Source organism: Nicotiana tabacum, chromosome 22 (genome assembly GCF_000715075.1).
Source record: "Nicotiana tabacum cultivar K326 chromosome 22, ASM71507v2, whole genome shotgun sequence".
Lineage (NCBI taxonomy): Eukaryota > Viridiplantae > Streptophyta > Magnoliopsida > Solanales > Solanaceae > Nicotiana > Nicotiana tabacum.
Genome location: NC_134101.1, coordinates 70,088,348 through 70,110,051, shown reverse-complemented (window position 1 = coordinate 70,110,051; position 21,704 = coordinate 70,088,348). Strand labels below are relative to the sequence as shown.

The window sequence follows — 21,704 nt, the reverse complement described above, 5'->3', positions numbered from 1 at the left end:
TGTTTTATAAAAGTAAAGTAATATTTTTTCACACTAACATCATTTAAGTGCAAGATTCTTATTAATATGCTGGAATTGTAAATGTTTATCTTCCTTTATTTTCTTTAAAAAGGGAGTGCTTAATTATCCGTAATCCTTTCACTTGCAACACTGATATAAAAAAAATGGCTAGCTGAGGCATCAAAATAACAATGAAGAGGTCCGAGAGTTGATTCACAATTACAAGTTAAGACATTAGATTTAAAAGCAATCTGTTCACCCTTAATGAATAAGATTATCTTACATGTGCTTATATCGTTTAAATATTAATCGATCTACGCACAAATTGATCTGATTTTTTTTTTTCGAGATAAGAAAATCTACCGCCTTTTGGATTCGTATTTTGTTCGTACACAATCAACGGAGGCCTTCCCGACATATGTTGCAATGTCTCCAATAACATACTCTTACTTCGTCTTTCTCTTAATAAGTCATCAAATTTGGTGTTTTTTGATCCCCAGTTGCTATGGAGAACAAAGGATGAAATACAATCGATTCCTCCATTTAAGTGGTTCTCGCTTCTCCTTGTTCAAGTTCCTAACTCCTTCCCGGGTAGTTTCAATGTTTGGCACTTTTCATACTTTATGGGTGTAACATCAACAAATTCGCTCATGATCAAGTTACAACCTAAGATCTATGACCATATTATGTTAACTGTTTGTATTTAGTTAGTTCCATCGGTATGCTCCCAGGTACCTGTAATTGTGATCCGTTTGCCGGAACCAATGGATCCGTAGAAACCTCCACGAACAATGGTGGTTTTTTTTTTTTTTTATGGTTTTTCGGCTTCTCACGGACATACACTTTTTTCAAGGTGTAAATTAAAGGGCTTTAGATGCACCACGAAACAAATTCATCATGCACTCGAAGTCACTTTTGGAAAGAAAGAAGCACGAGCAGTTTATTAACTACAATAATGTAAAGGGATAGATTCTTTTTATTTTTTCGATTTTTATTTGAAAGGAAAGATTCTGCACATGCAATTTAATGGGGATGACAGATATGTGTATGTGACCATATTTAATTTCTATTTTCTCTGACTTCCCGGCTTTATTCATCGTCGGTTTCACTTATCACAATTTACCAAATAGAATTGATTTGGAAACAAATTCGATCTAATCGCAAAAAAGAAAGAATAAAGAGGAAGTTTAGTGGGAAAAGAAAATTAGCAATAATAACGTAGAGGAAATCTGCGCTACAGCTTGAAGGAAAAAATAATCCTCATTATTTAAAATCTTTAATTGACAAATGAAAGCGAAAAGAGGAAAAGCCTGTGTGCAAAAAGTACTTTTGGTATCAAGTTGACTCATTACACAATTAGTCCTTGATCATGTGTCGGATTTTCTCATGTTAGTCTTGTGCTTTACTGGTTCATCACATAAATTAAAGTAACAATAATCAACACGTTCACAAATCAAAAGCACCGATATACAAAAAACACCCTGAGCCTTCTGATTTAATATATTTATTATGTATTTCCTTTACTTTTTCATTGTTTAGAGATTATTAACTTGAATACTGGAATATTATATGTCATCGTGTAGATTCTCACCTTAATTTTTTTTGTCCTTTGAGTATTTTCTATAGTATGAAAGAGAATTAATTGAATCTTTTTTTAAAATTTATTTAAAACTACACTGTGTATATTGATTAAAGGAAATTTCTTTTAGATAAGATTGATAAGGTAGCTCCTCTTTAAATTTAGCAAATCATTAAAGATTCATCTTGCTAAAATATCATACGCACACCATTCGTGTTTCTTGCTTAAGTCGACTGCAAACCACATTTAAAGAAATCATCACATTTGAAACTGTCTCCAACAAAATAGCAATTAAGGAATTGTTAGATCATAGATGGATTATGAACAATAATTTCAGCACAAAAATGGATATAACTTATTTTGAGTTATAATTTATACCTTAATCTAGATATTACTTTATACTTGACACAACACGAATGTAATGTGTCGATTTTATAAATCTTCACGTAACAATCCCTTTTTATGCTCAGTGCATAATTAGTCCTTGAACGAAACAATCCTTAACCACCTTGCCCATTATGATCTTAAGTAATTAATTACAGTAAATGAGAGCCATAAACCAAATTTACACTTTATGACACCTGTCAGCAAAATTGACACTTGGGTCGGTGAACTCACGTTTCCTCTTAAAGTTAAAAAAAAAAAAAAAAAAATTCTCAATGTTGAATGGACACGTGGCATGAGCCCATTCTTGGTTCAGATCCAGAAGTCCCGTGAACATAGCCGCGTTAAACTCACTAATCACCCAACGAGTCTCCCGTTTGCTAACACCATCTCACCTCCTACACTCCAATTTGGCTCTGACTCTTCAAAATAGCTGTAAATAATTAAACCCAAGTTCCTATACAACGTTTAACTGGCTACCGGCAAATTCCAAGACGTGAATTTATGTGTGTATAATTTAATACTAGTAATTTATACGATTTATTCCTTTTGTGGGAGATTTTTTACCCACTTGTTGCTTGTCTGTGCAGTCAGTAATAGAAAATAAAGGGTCATTTTAATAGTGACAGAACCTGGACGCATATTTCACTAACATTAATAAATCATCTTATACCAAAAGGGATTTAACCGTCTATACGTGCAAAATACAGAGATTTTATCATATATAGTTTAACCCTTCCAACTATATATTTTATGCAGTTTACCACTGTATTTAATTTTTAACCCTTCAATGCAACTAATATTCTAACTTATAAGAGCCTTGAAAATTTAGACATCTTTTCGAAGTAATTTTATGAAAGAACTTTTTGGGAAAAAAATAGTTCGTACAAAAACGAATTTTGTTGGATGATTAAAAGGTTTAACAGCAATATGGTAAAAAAAGATTTTTTTAAAAAAAAATTGGATGAATCACTTCTTCAAACGACAATACTTTTCAGAAGATTTTCTTAAATATTAAAAGAAATTGGCTTTGACCGGGAACAGCTGTCAAAAAATATCCTAGCAGTACACAATTATACTGGCAACCGGCACCTTCCCGACCTTTAGTGTACGTGTATATTTATAATACTCTTTAATTCTATTCGTACTTCTCCGCTCGCTTTCGGACTCTGTTAAGATTTTTTAAAATTAAATTTCTTTTCCTTTTATTTAATTGAAATGAAATACGCATTTTATTTTCTTGAAACGTGCATATATATATATAAGACCTCAACTAGACTGCTAATCTTAATAAATAATAAGCGAACTTACGGTGCTAGTACTTCGCTCTCTCCACCGAAAATCACTCCGCTACTCATCGGAGAAAAGTACCGTCTTCAGCTTTTCCGGTGACAGTGCCTATTACTACGTAAGTTTCAAAATACTTTGACGTAAATTTCTATGCCATTTTCAGAATTCATTTTCTTGGACTCTGTTTCTTTGATCCGATTTTAATGGCTGGGTATAATCATTGGTAACACGGACTTTTTGGTTATATTGTGTATTTTTTTTTGGTTTTGTTTACTGATTCAGTTCAACTTAAACTATGGTACCACTTTCCTTGTATTTGACTTATTTGGTCGGTTCATTTTTATTTGTTTATGCAGGTTTTGGGGTCGAGTTAAAAGAAAGAAAGGTGAAGCCTTTTTGTGGATCCGAATCAATAGGTTGAGACTTTTTTTTCCACCACCATATAGTCTCTTGGTTAACAATTTTGAGTACAAAAAAATGGGAGTGAAAGTTGCAACAACATGTTTGCAATGGAATCAATCCTTTGTTTCTCACTCTTCATCCTCTTCTTCTTCTCAAACTCTTGCCTCTGCAATCTCTTCACCTTCTTCTAAACGACGTAGTATTAGCAGCAGGGGATCTCTTATCTGCCGTTATGTCCATAGACTGGACCAATCTGCTCTTTTTGGTACCCAATTCTTGAATTTACAAAGGTCTCAATCTTGTGAGCAACTTAAGCCAAGAACCAGAACAATTACAAGGGCTTCTAGCACAAGTGCCAGCTTAGATTCATTTTCAGATGAAGAGTTCTCTAAGGAAATTCAAGAATTGGCCCTTAAATTCCAACTTTCAGATGTCGAAAATCAAAATACTACGAGTTCTCAGCTTGAAGCTATTGCTGATTCTATTGAAACAAGTTGCGAGATTGTTACTAGTGGTAGTGATATTAAGTTTTTGGAGAATCAGAAGCCGTTTGATCCTTTAGAACAACCGGATTGGTCTGAAAGAGACGAGATAATTCCTGCAAACATCGAATGGAGGGCGAATAGCGTGGATCTGCCTTTCTCCCTTAGGATTATAAAGAGAAAAAAACAATGGCGAGATGGGGTGAGAGAAGCAGGGGAATCCGCATATTGTTCAGTGAAAAAAGCATTTTCGAATATGGTGTTCATAATTCGAGAGCTGCAAAGCTATACTATGCAGATGAGGGAAATGTTGTTTTATGAAGATCTACAGGGGATTTTGGTGAGAGTACAAAAGGAGATGCATGCATCTTTTGTGTGGCTATTTCAGCAAGTATTTTCACATACACCTACTTTAATGGTATATGTGATGATACTGCTGGCTAATTATAGTGTTCATTCTATGGCAAACAGTGCTGCTATTGCTGCTACACCACCACCACTTACAGAAACTGTTTCTACTTTGGAAGAGAGTAATTTTAATCAAAAGTTTGATACTTCTGCAATTAAGACATTTTCAGTGTCATCTTCAAGTGGGAAGGTTACATCCATTGGTGGAAGTAATGGAGGTGGTGGGAATTACAAGCCAATTGCTAGTGGAAATGATGGTGATGGGGGTCTGTCGTCTAATTATTATACTGTTATTCCTGATGGGATTTCTTCGAATACTCGGATCAGTGAAGAAGAGGGTGTATCTGGTCAAGAAACAAGGGAAGAAGAGTTGAAGCTTTGGGATTCAATTGTAGATGAGGCTTCTAAGATGCAAGCTGCAACAAGAGACGAGGCCTTAGACCATGAAACTATGCAGAGATTTGTGTCACCAATATATGCAAATATTGAAGTCGATGATTACGCAGATTATTTCAGAACAGAGCTGCTGTATCAAATGGGACTCAACCAAGAACCACAGAACACTCTTTTGCTAGCCAATTATGCTCAATTTCTTTTCTTGGTCGCCCAAGATTATGACAGGTACCAAATTTTTCTCATTTTCTCATTTCTATGTTTGATTTTTAATCCTTTTCTTCTGCTAAGGGGAACTAGATGTAATTGGCAGATTAAGTCATGACTTTCAGCTCATTAACTGATCTTCAGGTCAAGAATAGTTGCTTGTTTTGAATTGTTTTGGTGGGCTTGAAAAATCACCTTCACAAAGCAATGGTCGTTTTCTGTAATATTTGGGTGGGATTGTTGAATCTTGATAGGGGAGTCTGTGGTAGTACTTTTATTTCTTTTCTCCAATTATATCAATCTGTGCGGGCCCAAGGTGTATAGGCCCCATTTCAGTCTTGCAGTACTACCTCATATGGGAGCAGTAAATACCCCAAGAAAATTGGTTTGGTCTGGATTGATATTTTAGAATGAATTTAGCTTCTAACTCTGACTGAGCAAATGAATTTTTAAGTTATCAAATCACCTAAAAGATAACTACGCTTAAATTATCATAATAAGTAGATCAATAACCTAAAGAAACAACAAGTTAAAAATATAAATAGTGTAAAAATTCTTTGTATACTTGGTGTATATAACTTGGTTAACGGTGGATGTTAATTATTTGTTCTTGTTATGAACAGAGCGGAGGAGTACTTCAAGAAAGCATCAAAGGTGGAGCCAAAGGATGCAGAAGCATTGAATAAGTACGCAACATTTCTCTGGCAAGTAAGGAAGGACCTTTGGGCTGCAGAAGAGACCTTTCTTGAAGCCATAGCTGCAGAACCAAGCAACTCATTCTATGCAGCTAATTATGCTAATTTTCTATGGAATACTGGCGGTGAAGATACTTGTTACCCACTTGACTCCTCCAATACTGATGTTTAGTTCCAAAAAGGAAAGAAATAACAAAGAAAGAAAGAAAAAGATTAAAGAGGAAGATGAAATCATGAAGATGTGTGACAAACAAGAATATAAGAGAAGAAAATCTTATTGGTCAAGGATACAGATTGAAATAACAAAGGGATAAGTAGAATGGGGTCCAAGATAATTTTGGTTTGCACAATTTGAGATGCTCTCTTGGATTTTCCCTATGTTTTTAAATTGCTGGACAGTGGTGTTGGGGAGACAAGGAAGAGCAAGGAGGGTGACTTTGGAGTTGTTAATTGACAACCGCCTCTTTGGCCTTATTTTCCTACTAATATACTTGCTAGTAGTGATATGATGCAGATCCTCTGAAAGATGTGTAAATTCAGCAAGTCTTGTTTTAGATCACAGAAAACTTAGAGGGTCGGGATTTTTACTGTTTACTTTTTCATTCTTCTTGTCAACAGTTTTCCCCTTTTTTTTTGGCATAGTTCACATGGCCAAATTGTAATTAAACTTTTGTTAATAGATAAATGCGACTCTTTCTTTGTAACTTCTGACATCTGTAAGTTTCTGAAATACATGATCCAATACGTAGTTGGGAGTTACAAAATTGAAAAAAGCAGCCCATGCTGTAAGCACGAAATACCGTACTGCTCCGCACATGAATATAGTTCCTTTCAGAATTTATTTCATATTTTATACTCCTATATGTGTGCGTCGTTCAGTATAAATCCTTTTTAATACGTACAAAATACAGAGTGTGTATATTAAATGGATTATCTCTCCGCATAGGATAGAATATAATAGAGTCATGTCATACTTTCATGTGAGAAATACTAATTTAAATGTCTGTTTGCGTTATGATACCTTTGGTCATAGTAGTAGCAGCATGAGCATCCTTAGGTTTGAGAGAATTCAAAGAGCAGACCACAATTAGGTTGAAATGATGAAACGGGTATCATCACAATCTTGCCGATTGACACTTTTTATGACGCTATACTTTTTGAAGAGTTAGACAGTTTATTTTTCACTGCTACAATTTTTTCAAAATATTTTCAATTTAAAAAATGATAATCTGGATTACTTTGTTATAGATTTTAAAAATGTAAATTTATTTCACAAATTGACAAACCAGTTTTTAATTTTAAACTGAAAATTAGATGCTTTGACTCTCGCACTATAAAAACCGTCACTTTTTGTAAACAAAAAGATTCCTTAGTACTTATTTTTTATTTAAGTTAGCTGACAAATAATAATAATAATAATAATTTCCAGGATAACAAAAGGGTCTGTCCTATAGATAGAATTTTTCTTTTAGAAATCTCAAAATTTGAGAAATTAGAGTCCTTTCGTTCATGACGAAGATTTGGTTGCAATTGTGTGGACCTAATGCTCCAAAATATAATGATAAAGTTGAAGGTGGCGCACTATCATTATATATGGAGTATAATTATTACTACATGTGAGACATGTTTTAAACAGACTAGTGTTGATTAAAATATCTGTGTGTATTCGAGATCTTTCTTAAAATTAACTTTCCTCTGAATGAAAAAAGAAGAGGATTACAGATGGCAATTAATCAAATCATTAACGAGCATAAATGCATCTACAAGTCGTAAATTGCGATGATAGTAGTTAGGCTGGCATATGGGCCGGGCCCGGTCCTAAATGAGTTTTGTGGGTCGGTCTTAAGTGGGCCCGGCTCCAACTTAAACGGGCCTAGGTGGGTCCGTACTTTGCGGGTTTTTTGTTGGAATCGGTCCGAGACTGGGCCCACAAACTAATGGTCCCGGGCCTAAGTGGGCCCAACTGATACTTTCTATTTTTTAATTTTTTTTTATAGAAGTTAGAGAAAAAAATGGTAATAAAAATATCTAATGCAATTCCTTGTAAATTATTTTATAGAATTGTGACCTAAATTTTTTAATTCAAATTTAAAGACAAAAATATTGTAAAGAGATATTCAAAACAATGCGCTATAATTTTATTATAGCATTAAAAAAATATGACAATAGTCTTCCTCCCCCATGTGGAATGAGCACAACAAGGTGCTAATATCGCCATTGAGAAGAAAAAGAAACTAATCAAGATGTGCCAAAATACAAGTTACATATTAATTTTTGTCCATACAAGTTAAATGGTATCTCTTACAAATTTCATAAATCCTTCAAGGTTCGGAGGAATTTCCGTTGGTGGTGGCGGAAAAGAAGCTTGGTCATCACCGCTTCCGGGCAAAGCAGCATCCTCCGCAAGTTCGGCTAACATTTCTTCGTATATAAGTAGGATTATAAACTTTTCTAATATAATGCACAAAGTGAGGGTTAGAAGGAAAACTATAGGGTAAGCACATAACAGTAACTATTTTTGCCAATTCTTCCCGATCTTTTTTTGGATCATAATATAAAATACCACCGGTAATAATGTTAATTCCTAGTTGAAATTGATTTGACCCGGTACTAAGGTCAGCCTGACTAGGTACACTTGTCCCCTCGGCCAAAGCTTTCATACGAAAATATCTAGCTTTATCTTGAGAGTGTAGCAATATGTGTCTAGTCAAGCTTCCTGTCCACTCCGACCTCCAACATATTTAAAAACTAACTCTTTGCCACAAGTTTTACACTTAACCCTATTTTTTTCTCTTAGTTGAGTAAAAAATGGCCAAACAACAGATGTTTCTGTCAATTTAGAAAGTTGTCTAGAAAACGTAGGGGCAGTAACATGAGGGCCAGACGAGGCATCATTTGGATTATTATTAGTTGGGTTAACTTCAGGAGCATGACTAGTGGGTGTATCGTCATCCGGTTGCGTTTCATCAAAATCTATTTATTTATTATCATTTTCATCAATAGTTGGATTACCATAAAGAGCATTCATATATTCATAGTTTAATTGTTCATCGGATGCAAAATTATGGCAAAATTGACTCTCGGTAAATTGTAATAAACTATTATCGCTATCAAGAATAACAGGTGTAGGACGGGTAACATGTTTGGGTCGGGGAGCCGGGGAAAGTGGAGGAGGAACAGATTGGCCACTAGATTCACCACTCTTGGATTTTTCCTTATTTTTACTAAATATTGTTTTAAGGAATAAGCCATCTTAATTAATCAAGCAATACAAAGTAAATAAACAAACAAAACTATAATATTAAAACTTAAGAGTTGGAACGAGTTTACCAAATTAATGAATAAGTTGTTGAAAATTAATTATCGTTGAAGACTTGAAGACTTCAATTCACCAACTTTACAATTTTTTACAAATTGTAACAATAAAGTAAGTAATTATAGAAGAAAATTAGAGAGAGATTGATGATTTTGTGAGAAAAATGAAAGAATGATGGGTATTTATAGTTGAAAATAGGGAAAAAGTGTAATTATAAAAAGTTTGGGGTTAAAACAAAGTTGGGGAGGTTAAATGACTATTTTGTAAATAGCTAACGACTATTTGGTAGAGTAAACAGCTACATTTTAAATGCCCCAACGGGGCAGATTATTTTTTTAAAATTAGAGCCGTTGGGACCGTTTAGGCCCGCTAGGACCGGTCCGGTCCCGGTCTCAAACGGTCCGGTCTCGCAGGCCTCGCGCAAAGGACCGACCCACTTGCCAGGCCCACCTCCCCCGATCCCGGTCTTAAAAAGTTAGGACGGTTTAGGCCCATTACCCATATGGGCCGCGGTCCTGGGCCGGTCCTGATCCTGGACCGGCCCACTTGCCAGAGTTATTATCCCTAGAGTCGAGACTAAGAGGAATGTATAAATCAATGCTTCCATAGATTCGATCGTGGTTTATAATTATAGCTTTCATACCTGTTTGTTTCTTTTTATTTTCTTTTTTTTATCATCTTCCGGATAAAAAACAAACAAGAGTAAAAACGAAGTTGATTCAAATAAAGATTTCTCTGGTACCCTATGTTAATAAAAGTAAAAGAAAGAAAATAAGGGCGAAATAAAGATACCAAAGCAAATTTGTATCAAGTTGCTTATCTTTTTGTAGTTGGATCTACAAGTTTTTGGAATGCTCCAAATTCGATTTGAGCATCTAAATCTGGATCAATACCAGCAAAAACATCTCTGAACAAGGTTCTAGCACCATGTCAAATGTGTCCGAAGAAAAAGAGCAAAACAAACGAAGCATGCCCAAAAGTAAACCAACCCCTTGGACTACTAAGAAAAACACCATCGAATAGTAGGCAGATAATATTGGATCCTGCGGTCTACAGCTCCCATGCTTCCATATGCAAGACCATTTCATCGTCAACTGCTTCGTTGCCAAACTCATGTGCTTTTCTTTGCTTAAATCCAGTGTACGAGCTAGGAACTTCCTTGTCCATCTCATTTGGTTCGATGACAAGTCTAATGAACATAAAATAAATTCAACCGAATATATATTATGAATATTTCTCTTCTTTTTATTAATTATTCACAGGTTAATTACCTTGACGTTCTAATGTAAAGAAGGTAGATCTTGGACTTAAATCAATCCTGTTAACGAGTTTGTCAAGCTAGTGAAAATATCTCAAAACAATATACTAACACGGCAACATATTCTTTCAATTAATGCAAAAAGTAAAATTAATTGTCATTGTTCTGCATTGCAAGAAGTTAGTCAATTCATACAAATTGAAACGAAAAAAAGCAACGAACGTACTGTCAGCCTATTATGGCCATTATTATCTACAAGAAAGGATGTCAAGATACGCAAGCTGCTGAATAATGTTAAGTTGGCTTGCCGAATAGAGAGGACTTGCGAAGCAATTGGCCCAACTATTAGATTTATCAAGGTCAAAAAGCTAATGTACATTTTCATATGTTGGGGTTAGCTAATTTAAAGTAGCTGATAAACCCTAAGTGTTAAAATTAAATAAGTCGTTACATATTTGGATAAATGTACTGAAACTAATAATAAGTCGCTAAAGTGTTCGGTGGAAAAGAGCTAATAAGCATTTTTTATGTTAAAAAGACTTAAATGACCTTAAAGCTGATTGCATTAATAAGGATGTGAGTTTCACAAGATTTTAAGTTCCAAGTTAATTCAAATATAAATTATTTATGCCTCAATTTATGTATAATATAAAATTAATTATATAAGATTATCTTTCATAAGAATAAGTCATTTTATAATGAACAAAAATAAAGTGCTAGTCGGAGAATGTAACCTCATCCTTCATCAAGTTCATCAACTTTTTACTCATACGATCAACCTTTGGTTCAGTAGACATACATGTATAGGGTAAAATATGCTATGACACGTGGCCATTCAAAAAAGGGACACATGGAACTCAAGATGGGGGAATGGGCAAAGATCGAAGGCAGTTGTTTCGATTGTCACCGGAAAGAATAACGCTCATAAAGGTGTGATAAATGCTCTTCGCCCACTAGCATATAATAGAGAATATTCCATGGCATTAAGAGCAATTACCCGTTATAGAAAATTTGATATTTATGTTCACCGTTCCATCTTCATCAATGCCCCTCATAATTGACATTAAAGAAGGGCACGATCCTAAGACCTCCTTCATAGCTATAAATAGTGAGCTTAGTTGTCATTGTAAAAGAAGAATTTTCTAGCAAACTTACACTACATTCTATACAAAGCTCAATACAATCTTATCTTCTTATTCTTTTGATTTCGCTGTTGTTGCGCCCGAAAATCCTGTTCCCGGAACTGTTACTTCTGTTGTTTCGTCTATATCCTAAGGCTAAGTATTGCATAATTTTTCGATTATTTTATTATTTCAGGATCAAATTAATTCACTTGTCTAGAAATCACGTATAAATTCAATTGTACCGTTTTACCGGTAAATAATATGGCGCTCACCGTGGAGCCTAGACAGTCATGTAATTAAATTGATCCTTGCCTTTTACACTAACGTGTTTTGATTATTTTGTCTTAGAAAAATAACAAAAAATGACAGATAACATTGTTAACGACATGCACAACCCCGAGATTCGAGAGGATCAACCTCATTTCGAGGACTCAATCAATGACACCCATAATGAGGGGAATGACGCTACACCGGTGCATGACATGTAATATCCTCGATATGCTCGGGAGACCACCCCCGATGATGCTGATGAGGAACATGTTGTCGACACGGTAAGGGTATTGCAAGAGCAACATACGATCATTCTAGGCCATCTCACGTGACAGGATAAGGTTATGACGGAATTGAAGCAAACGTTGTAGCGAGCTTCAAATAATGTAAATAGACGAGATTTGATTCTTCCTGGGGTTCCCACGAATCAAACGACGCATAGGGTCGACAACAACACTCTCAGGGGTGAAATTAGCTTCGATGGGGCAAGGGGAAACGGATCCGGCCTCAACAACGAGAATGATCCTTTCAAGAATGAACTTTTACGCTTCACGAGGGAAATGAACGCCCGCATGGACCATATCCCTGGCGCGCCACCAGTGTTGAAAGGTCCGAACTCGAAAAAGTATACTCAATTGCTGTACAAGCCAAGTGCGGCACCAGAGTTGATCCTGAAACGGTTCAAAATGTTAGAAATGCCAAAGTGTGACGAAACTTCGGACCCCCAGGAGCATATTACCACCTACATAACGACAATAAAGGAAAATGATTTAGCTCCTCACAAAATTGAATCTGTGCCGCTGAAAGTTTTTGGAGAAACCCTCATGAGAGGGGCCTTGACGTGGTATTCGCTGTTACTCGAGCATTCCATAGACTCATTTGAAATGCTCACGGATTCTTTCATCAAGTGTCATGCCGGGGCTAGAAAAGCACATGCCCAAAAGGCTAACATATTCAGGATTGCGCAAGGAGAGTCTAAGCTACTATGGGAGTTCGTTACCCGATTTCAGAAGGAGAGAATGTTGCTCCCGGTTGTCCCGGATGAATGGGCGGCTGAAACATTCACCAAGGGATTGAATCCGAGGAGTTCAGACGCTTTCCAAAAATTAAAGAAATTCTTACTCGAATTTCAAGCAACGACCTGGGCAGATGTACAAAACTGGTACGAATCAAAAATAAGGATCGAAAATGGTCAGGTTGGTTTTCTATCATTGACCAGAGGACGAGAAAAGAACAGACAAAAATCAAAGGATGATTATGACACAGACAGACGGACTTCGAGGGGCTGATTTTTGCCTTATGAACGGACCGAAGGCAGAAACAGAGATTTTCGAATAGCGGATAGGTTCGCCGTTGAAAGAGGACTGATCGCGGTCTGCAGGATAAAGAAGCATCAGGATCGCAGGATCCTTCTTACCCCAAGTTATCAGAATACAACTTCAACGTCAGTATAGTGGAGTTGGTATCGGCCATGAGAAACATCAAAGAAGCAAGATTCCCAAAATCGATGAGATCTGATCCCAGCCAGAGGGATTCCAATTTGTGGTGTGAATACCACGGGACGAATGGTCACCAGACAGGGGACTGTCGACACCTTCGGGAAGAAGTGGCAACATTATTGAAGATTGGTCACCTCAGAGAATTCTTGAGTGATCGGGCTAAGAACAATTATGGTCGTAACTGGGAAAACGCGGAACCCTCGAAAGCAGGAGAAGATCCCCCCATGATCTTCTGAGGGAACGGGATTAATGGGGTCACCTTTTCAGCAGCAAAGAAGACGAAAGTATCAATAACGCATAGCAAAAGTCTTCGGGAAGATGATATCACTTTTACAGAGGAGGACGCAAATGGATTGCTGCTGCCACACAATGACGTACTAGTAATTTCTTTAAATGTGCTAGATTTTAAGATTAAACGTGTTCTAGTGGATCCAGGGAGTTCGGCTAATATCATACAATGGAGAGTATTGGAGCAAGCTAAACTCACTGGAAGCATTATTCCAGCCACAAAGCTCGTCGCTGGATTCAACCTCGCAAGTATGACAACTCGGGGAGAAATTTTATTACTCACGAATGCTGAAGGGGTAATGAAAACCACTCTTTTCGAAGTAGTAGATGGTGATATGGGATACAACATCATTGTGGGAAGGACATGGTTACACGAGATGAAAGTTGTACCATCAACATATCATCAATTGTTGAAGTTTCCAACGCCCGAAGGAATTAAGCAGATAAGGGGTGATCAACCGGCGGCAAGGGAGATGAATGCAATTTCGGTCTCCATTAGCAAAGTAAAGGAACACGCGGCATAATAATTACATGGACTACCTATTCTCGAACTAGATGAAGTTATCCCGGGGGAAGAGGCCTCAGAATATTACCAGGTGCCGATATATTTCCAAGTTCCATGAGAGACCGATGCAATGAAGTCCATAGCGGAAGAGCTAGAGCAAGTGGCATTAATAGAAGAATTCCTAGAAAGGAAATTCCACTTAAGGACAGGACTGCAGCCAGAAGTCAGGTCCGACTTTATTAAATTCCTTAAATCTAACGCTAATTGTATTGCATGGTTGCATGAGGATATGACAAGCATCCCGACAGAGGTAGCCATACAAAAGTTAAGCTTGGATCCCAGCATACCTCCGATAAGACAAAAGAAACAGCCGATTGATGAAGCCAGGAATAAATTCGTCAAAGAAGAGGTAACCCGCTTACTTAATATCGGTTCGATCCGAGAGGTAAGATATTCAAACTGGCTAGCCAATGTAGTAGTAGTTCCTAAGAAGAACAATAAGTTTCACATGTGTGTAGATTATAAATATCTTAACAAGGCGTGCCCGAAAGACTCGTTCCCACTGCCAAACATCGATCAAATGATTGATGCCACGATCGGTCACGAGTTGATGAGTTTCCTCGATGCTTATTCCGGGTACAACCAAATTAATATGAACCTGGAGGATCAAGAAAAGGCTTCATTTATAACGGATTTCGGTATATATTGCTACAATGTGATGCCCTTCGGGTTGAAAAACGCTGGAGCCACTTATCAATGGCTCATGAACAAAATGTTTGAAAATCAAATAGGAAAAACTATGGAAGTTTATATAGATGATATGCTCGTTAAGTCTTTAAATGCAGGTGATCATCTTAAACATCTGCAAGAAACTTTCAACATCCTAAGGAAGCATAATATGAAACTTAATCCCAACAAATGCGCGTTCGGGGTAAGCTCTGGTAAGTTTCTGGGATTTCTGGTATCACAAAAGGGGAATTGAGGTAAACCCCGATAAGATCAAGGCCATAGAAAATATTCCGGACCAACTATCAAACGTGAAAGAAGTCCAAAGGCTTACGGGGAGATTGGCAGCTTTGAGCAGGTTCATTTCCGGGTCATCAGAGAAGTGCCATCATTTCTTCGCACTGCTCAAAAAGAAAAATAATTTTGAATGGACCCCAGAGTGCCAGTAGGCTTAGAGGGATTTAAAGAAGTACTTGTCAAGCCCTCCATTACATTCAAAACCAAAAGAAGGTGAAAGGTTGTTGGTTTATCTCATGGTCTCGGAAGTTGTAGTAAGTGAGGTTTTAGTCCGAGAGGATGAAGGTATGCAATCTCCCATTTATTATGTTAGTAAAATTTTAACAGGAGTAGAAACTCATTACCCACATTTAAAAAAACTGGCCTTAGCTCCCGTTGTCATCGCTTAGAAGCTGAGGCCCTACTTCCAATGCCACCTGATAACCGTGGTGTCTACTTTCCCTTTACGGAACATCCTCCATAAACCCGAGCTCTTGAGTAGATTGGCCAAATGGGCCGTCAAAATGAGTGAATTCGACATAGAATATAAACCAAGGACTGCAATTAAATCGTAAGTCTTGGCCGACTTTGTGGCTGATTTCAGTCCGGGATTATTGCCTCTGGCAACCAAAGAGGAAGTAATGGTGTCGAAATCTACATCAGGGGTTTGGACCTTATTTACGGATGGAGCTTCCAACGTAAAAGGGTCCGGTCTCGGTATAGTCTTAATCACGCCTTCGGGGGAAACCCTAAGCAAGACATCAGGACGATCCATTTAACTAACAATGAAACAAAGTATGAAGCTTTGATTGCAGTGCTCAAATTGGCTCGAGGACTTGACTCCGAGGTCATCGAAATCAAATGCAACTCACAGCTGGTGGCAAATCAGGTCTACGGGATCTTCGAGACCAAAGAGGAGCGCATGCAACAATACGTGGTAAAGGTTCAGGCTCTGTTAGCGCAGTTCCGGGAATGGTCAATTACTCATATCCCAAGGGAAGATAACACAAAAGCAGACGCATTGGCAAACCTAGGATCATCGACGGAAATAAAGGGATTGGAGTCCGAGACTATAGTACAAATGGTGAACTTAGTCCTGGATATAGATGGTTACTATGAGGTAAATTCGACTAGTCTGGTCTGGGACTGGAGGAATGAACTCATCAATTATCTCGAACACGGGAAGCTACTTGGAGACCCCAAACTATCCCGGGCACTGTGCGCCAAAGCAACACGATATAGCTTCAAGAGAGGTCAATTGTATAGAAAATATTTTCAAGGCCCGCTGGCCCGATGCTTAGAGGCATCCGAAGCTAACTATATCATGAGAGAAGTTCACGAAGGGATATGCGGCAACCACTCAGGCGCAGATTCCTTAGTACTGAAGTTGGTAAGGGCAGGATATTATTGGCCACGCATGGAACGAGATGCCAAAGACTTCGTACGAAAGTGTGATAAGTGTCAAGGCTACGCACCACTGACGCATCAAGTAACATAAATCTTACATTCGGTTCTGTCCCTGTGGTCGTTCATGAAATGGGGGATGGACATTGTCGGACCATTACCATCAGATCCCGGAAAGGTAAGATTTCTATTTTTCTAAGTGGGTGGAAGCATGTCCTTATCAGAAGATCAGAGAACGCGAAGTGGTAGATTTCTTGCGGGAAAATATAATTTGGAAGTTTGGAATACCAAAAGAGATAGCATGCGACAATGGGCCACAGTTTATTGGTGCCAAAATTACAAAGTTCCTCCAAGATTTAAAAATAAAGAGGATCACATCTTCACCATATCATCCGAGCACAAACGGTCAAGCGGAGTCGACAAACAAAGTAATTATTCAAAACCTCAAGAAAAGGTTAGAAGCAGCTAAGGGTAACTGGCCCGAGAAATTACCCGGAGTTCTATGGGCATACCGAACTACGGCCAAGTCAAGCATAAGGGAAACCCCTTTTTCCTCGTGTACGGTGCAGATGCTTTAATATCGGTGGAAGTAGGAGGGCCCACCTTGAGATATTTCCAGGCAGATGAAGAATCAAACAATGAAGTAATGTTAGTCAACTTGGAACTGCTCGATGAACATAGGGACTTGGCGCATGTAAGAATGGTAGCTCAAAAGCAGAGAATGAAGCGGTATTATAATCAAAGAGCCAACCTCTGTTATTTCAAAGTGGGAGACTTGGTCCTAAGGAAAGTAACTCAAAAAACCCGGAAGAACAATGCGGGGAAGCTAGGTTCAATGTGGGAAGGCCCCTACCGGGTTGCAGCTATCACCGAGAAAGGTTCATACGAGTTGGAAAACCAAAATGGAGAAAAGTTGCCCAACAATTGGAACGTGGAACACCTCAAAAGATATTATTGCCGATGAACATTATCCGATCACAAATTATGTGCTGCACTATTTTTCCCTTCGTTCGGTTTTTGTCCCAATTAGGTTTTTCTGGCAAGGTTTTTAACGAGGCAGCAACAGAAAGCATACTATGAGGACATCAGCAATAAGACCTTTAATAGAAAGTGATAACTAGGGGTTTTAGCCTATTATTTGCTCTCTTTTGCTTAGGATTTGAGTCAAAAATGCGTAAAGGTATTCCCGAAAATTAACTTAATGTGCTTGCTTGCAGGGTTTGGTTAAAATGAGGCAAAGAAGCCATAATCAACTCATAAAGGAGTCAAACTTGCACGAATCCAAGGCTGAGACTGGAGCGCTGAGAGCAGCAGAAAAGCGCGTCCACGTAAGGACCACCGCTGAGGTGGCCACTATTACGTGGACCGTGAAGGTAGATTCAGAGAAGCTGCTTTCAGTACTAAAATCACCGCTGACCGCGTAGGAAAAGCGCGGCCGCGAGGGGATTTTCGCTGAGAGCGTGGTTCGAGGTTCAGTGACTCTACAGTTTAGGCTCAAATGAAGAACGCGGCCCACGTCGAAATTACGCGGCCGCGAATTGATCTTACGCGGACGCGAAGGGAATTCCGCTGAGAGCGCATCTTAAGGTTTAGAGACCCTGCAAGTCGGGCTTAACTGAATAACGCGGTCCGCGTCCAAATTACGTGCCCGCGATAAAAGCACACACGGACGTGGTTGAAATTATGCGGTCCGCGAAACTAAGCCCAATCCAAGCCCAGTATTCAAGAAACGCGGACGCGCTCATTATTACGCGGCCGCGAAAGCTCATGCGCGGACGCGGTCAGAATTACGCGTCCGTGAATCCTCCGCAGGGGCATTTTTGTCCGAAAATTTTAGCTGCGTATAAATAGACCTTTTTGACATTTTTAAAAAAAGTTTTGTTTAGCAGAGCACGTGAACGACTAGTTTTTCCTTTTTTGGGCAATTTTAGAGTTGATTTACCTTAAAACTTTAGATTTTCATTTTGAACTTTAATATTATGGCTTATATTTCATTTTTATCTTTGATATCTGCTTTTATTATGAGTAGCTAGACCCCATAGCTAGGGTTGTGACCCAACCCTAGTGTGAGTATTTATTAGATCTTGAATTTTAGGACTTAATTGTTTATGGGTTAGTGATATTTAGCCTAATTCATGCTAAAACTGTAGAATAAGTGGTTGCAAACACTGACTCATGCCTTTATGACTTAGACTCTTCTTGAGAAAGAAGGACTAAGTCTAGGAAAATTAGGCTAACAAGGAATTGGGATGAACTCAAGAGATTGATAGCCCCAATTAAAGGGTTAAACCTAGAGATAGCCAATTTCACTTGTATTGTATGAACACCCATTTGGGTTTGAAAAAGCCAAATTGGGCAAAGTCACTCAAACTACCGAGAGGTATAGAGTGAGAACTTATGTGTGATGGTTATATCATGACCCCAATCATAACAAGATTGTCCTAGATTATTGATACCCATTAGATACTCACCTAGGCCGAAGTCACTTCCATAGTGCCTTTTAACACTTGAAAACATTCACCAAAAATATTGTACTTAACTTACACTCAGCATACAATAGTATAAAAATTAGAATAGAATCAACCGCAACAATGTTTGGAAGTGCAATTAGGAACAACACGCACATCTAGATTAGTTAGATACCCAACTCCAAGCCAAATTAACTCCCTGTGGAAATCGATTCCGACCTGTTGGATAAAACTGCATCGACCATCCTCGCTACTCTATAGTGGTCTAGGTTTGGCATCGATCACTTTTTGGCGCCGTTGCCGGAGAGTTAGACGGTGTTGGCTATCTATCTAACTATTTATGTGTCTTGGTTTTCTTTCCTTCTATTTTTCTAACTTTTGTGTATCAATCACTTTAGGTACCAAATGGCTCATAATGATGCTCTCGGACATGTTCTTCCGGGGGAAGAGGTAGATGACAATGGTGAGGATGAGGTTAATCTAGAACCTCAAGTCTAAGGAAGAGGCCGCCATGCTAATGACAACATTCCAAACCCTCCCCCACCTCCTCCACGAGCAACACACCGGGTGCTACCCAATGAAGGTTACACAAGTGAAATTGTCCCGCCCCGGATTCGGGCGAGCAATTTTCAAATTACAAATGTCATGCTGACCCTATTGGAGCAAAAGGGTTTCTTCACTGGAGCTCCTCATCAGAACGCATACAAGCATCTAAAGGGTTTTGTAGACACATGTTGGGGGAGCAAGCAGACGAACGTGTCGGAGGACGCTCTGAGATTGAGACTTTTCCCATTTTCACTTAGAGGGAAAGCTTTGGACTGGCTCGAGAGGCTACCCAACCACTCCATACACACGTGGGATGAGTTGGCAGAAAAGTTTGTAGCCATGTTTTTCTCACCGGGTCATATGGCATCATTGAGGGATGAGATCTTAACATTTAAACAAGAACCTAATGAACCCCTACATGAAATATGGGAGTGATACCAGACAATGGTCAAGGAATGCCCAAACAATGATATGACTGAAGCAATGATTCAATAGATATTCTATAGGGGCATCAACATGACTAACCAGTGTGTGGTGAATCAGCTAGCTGGGGGAAATTTTATGAAAATGCCTTATGCCAATGCTTGTGACATACTTGATGAGATGGCTGACACATCCTCATCTTGGCAGAGTCGGGCAAATGTTCCTCAGGGTGACCCTAATGTTATCCATCTTCACAAGGAACTTCATGATCATGGACAAGCCATAGCCGAGTTGACAACTACTATGAATCAGTTAGCAAAGGCCCAGCTTCAGCAAGTTCAAGGGACAAAGCAAGTAAATACCATGGAAGGGGTAAATGTCATGGTCAACAAGAGGAGACAACGTGGTCAACAAGTGTAAAACAATCAAGATCAATATGAGCAAAGTGATAGTGGTTACAATCAAGATGATTCTTATGATGATCAAAGTGAGGAAGTGTTATATGACAATAACTACCAAGGTCAACGGAGCAATGCTCCAAATCAACAATGGAGATCGCAAGGAAATAATCAAAATTGGGGCAACCAAGGCCAAGGGAATTAGAACAATGGCAACAACAACAACTCGAACAATTGGGGGAACAACAATAACAATTGGGGCAGTAATGGAAACCAAGGGGGTTGGAATAATAATAATCAAGGCAATCAGGGGTCGGGCTTTCAAAGGCCCCCGATGTATCAACAACCCAACAATCTGCCTCCATATTCATCTCAAGGGCAAATTTCTTCAAACAATGAGATGGGGCGAATAAAGATTATGTTCAAACAAATGATGGAAAGGAATGCTGACTCCGATGCCCAAATAGCCTCCCATACTACCTCTATTCGCAACATGGAAGTACAAATGGGTCAAATTTCTCAAGCATTGAATACTCGCCCTAAGGGGGCACTACCAAGTGATACGGTAGTAAACCCGAAGGGTGGGAACAATACAGGCCATGCTATGGCATTGACCACAAGAAGCGGTAGAGGTGGAGATGCAAGTACCTCTAATCCAAAGAAGATTGTGAGTGATGATGTTGTGTTGCAAGAAGATGATGAGATTCAAGCCAATGATGAAGTGAGGATCAATATTGATGACAACATGGAGGAGACTCAAAATGATGTGAACTCGTCTAGGGAACACGTGATAGATATACCGAAAACGGTAGTTCCTAGAGCCAAGGCCCCTTTTCCAAGGCCTCCTCCACCGTATCCTCAAAGGCTTGCAAAGCAAAGTAATAAAAACCAATTTTAGAAGTTTATTGAGATTATGAAAAGTTTGTCAATCAGTGTGCCCTTGGTGGAAGCTCTCGAACAAATGCTGGGATATGACAAGTTCATGAAGGACTTGGTAACTAAGAAGAGAGCTATGAATTGTGAGACCATCAAAATGACTCATCAAGTGAGTTCCATTGTGCACTCGATGGCTCCAAACTTGAAGATCCCGGTGCCTTTACAATTTCATGCACCATTAGTAGCGCCAATTTTGCAAAAGCCTTGTGTGATTTGGGAGCAAGTATTAATTTGATGCCATATTCCGTGTTCAAGACATTAGGTATTGGGCAACCAAGAGCTACTTCCATGAGATTACAAATGACGTATCAGACAATGAAAAGGCTGCTTGGTATTATTGATGATGTTCTAGTCCGGGTCGACAAGTTTATTTTGCCTGTTGATTTTGTGATTCTCGACTGCGAAGTCGACTATGAGGTGCCTATAA

The 21,704-nt window shown here is 38.5% G+C and overlaps 1 protein-coding gene across 1 annotated transcript; it reads left to right on the top strand.

The window, feature by feature from the left end:
* Positions 1 to 3,210: 3,210 nt before the first annotated feature.
* LOC107784835 (uncharacterized) lies at positions 3,211 to 6,544 on the top strand. Its single transcript, XM_016606020.2, has 3 exons — positions 3,211 to 3,371; positions 3,610 to 5,166; positions 5,769 to 6,544. The coding sequence occupies exons 2-3, from the start codon at positions 3,731 to 3,733 to the stop codon at positions 6,010 to 6,012; spliced, it is 1,680 nt and encodes a 559-aa protein (XP_016461506.1). The 5' UTR covers positions 3,211 to 3,371; positions 3,610 to 3,730; the 3' UTR covers positions 6,013 to 6,544.
* The last annotated feature ends 15,160 nt before the right edge of the window (positions 6,545 to 21,704 follow it).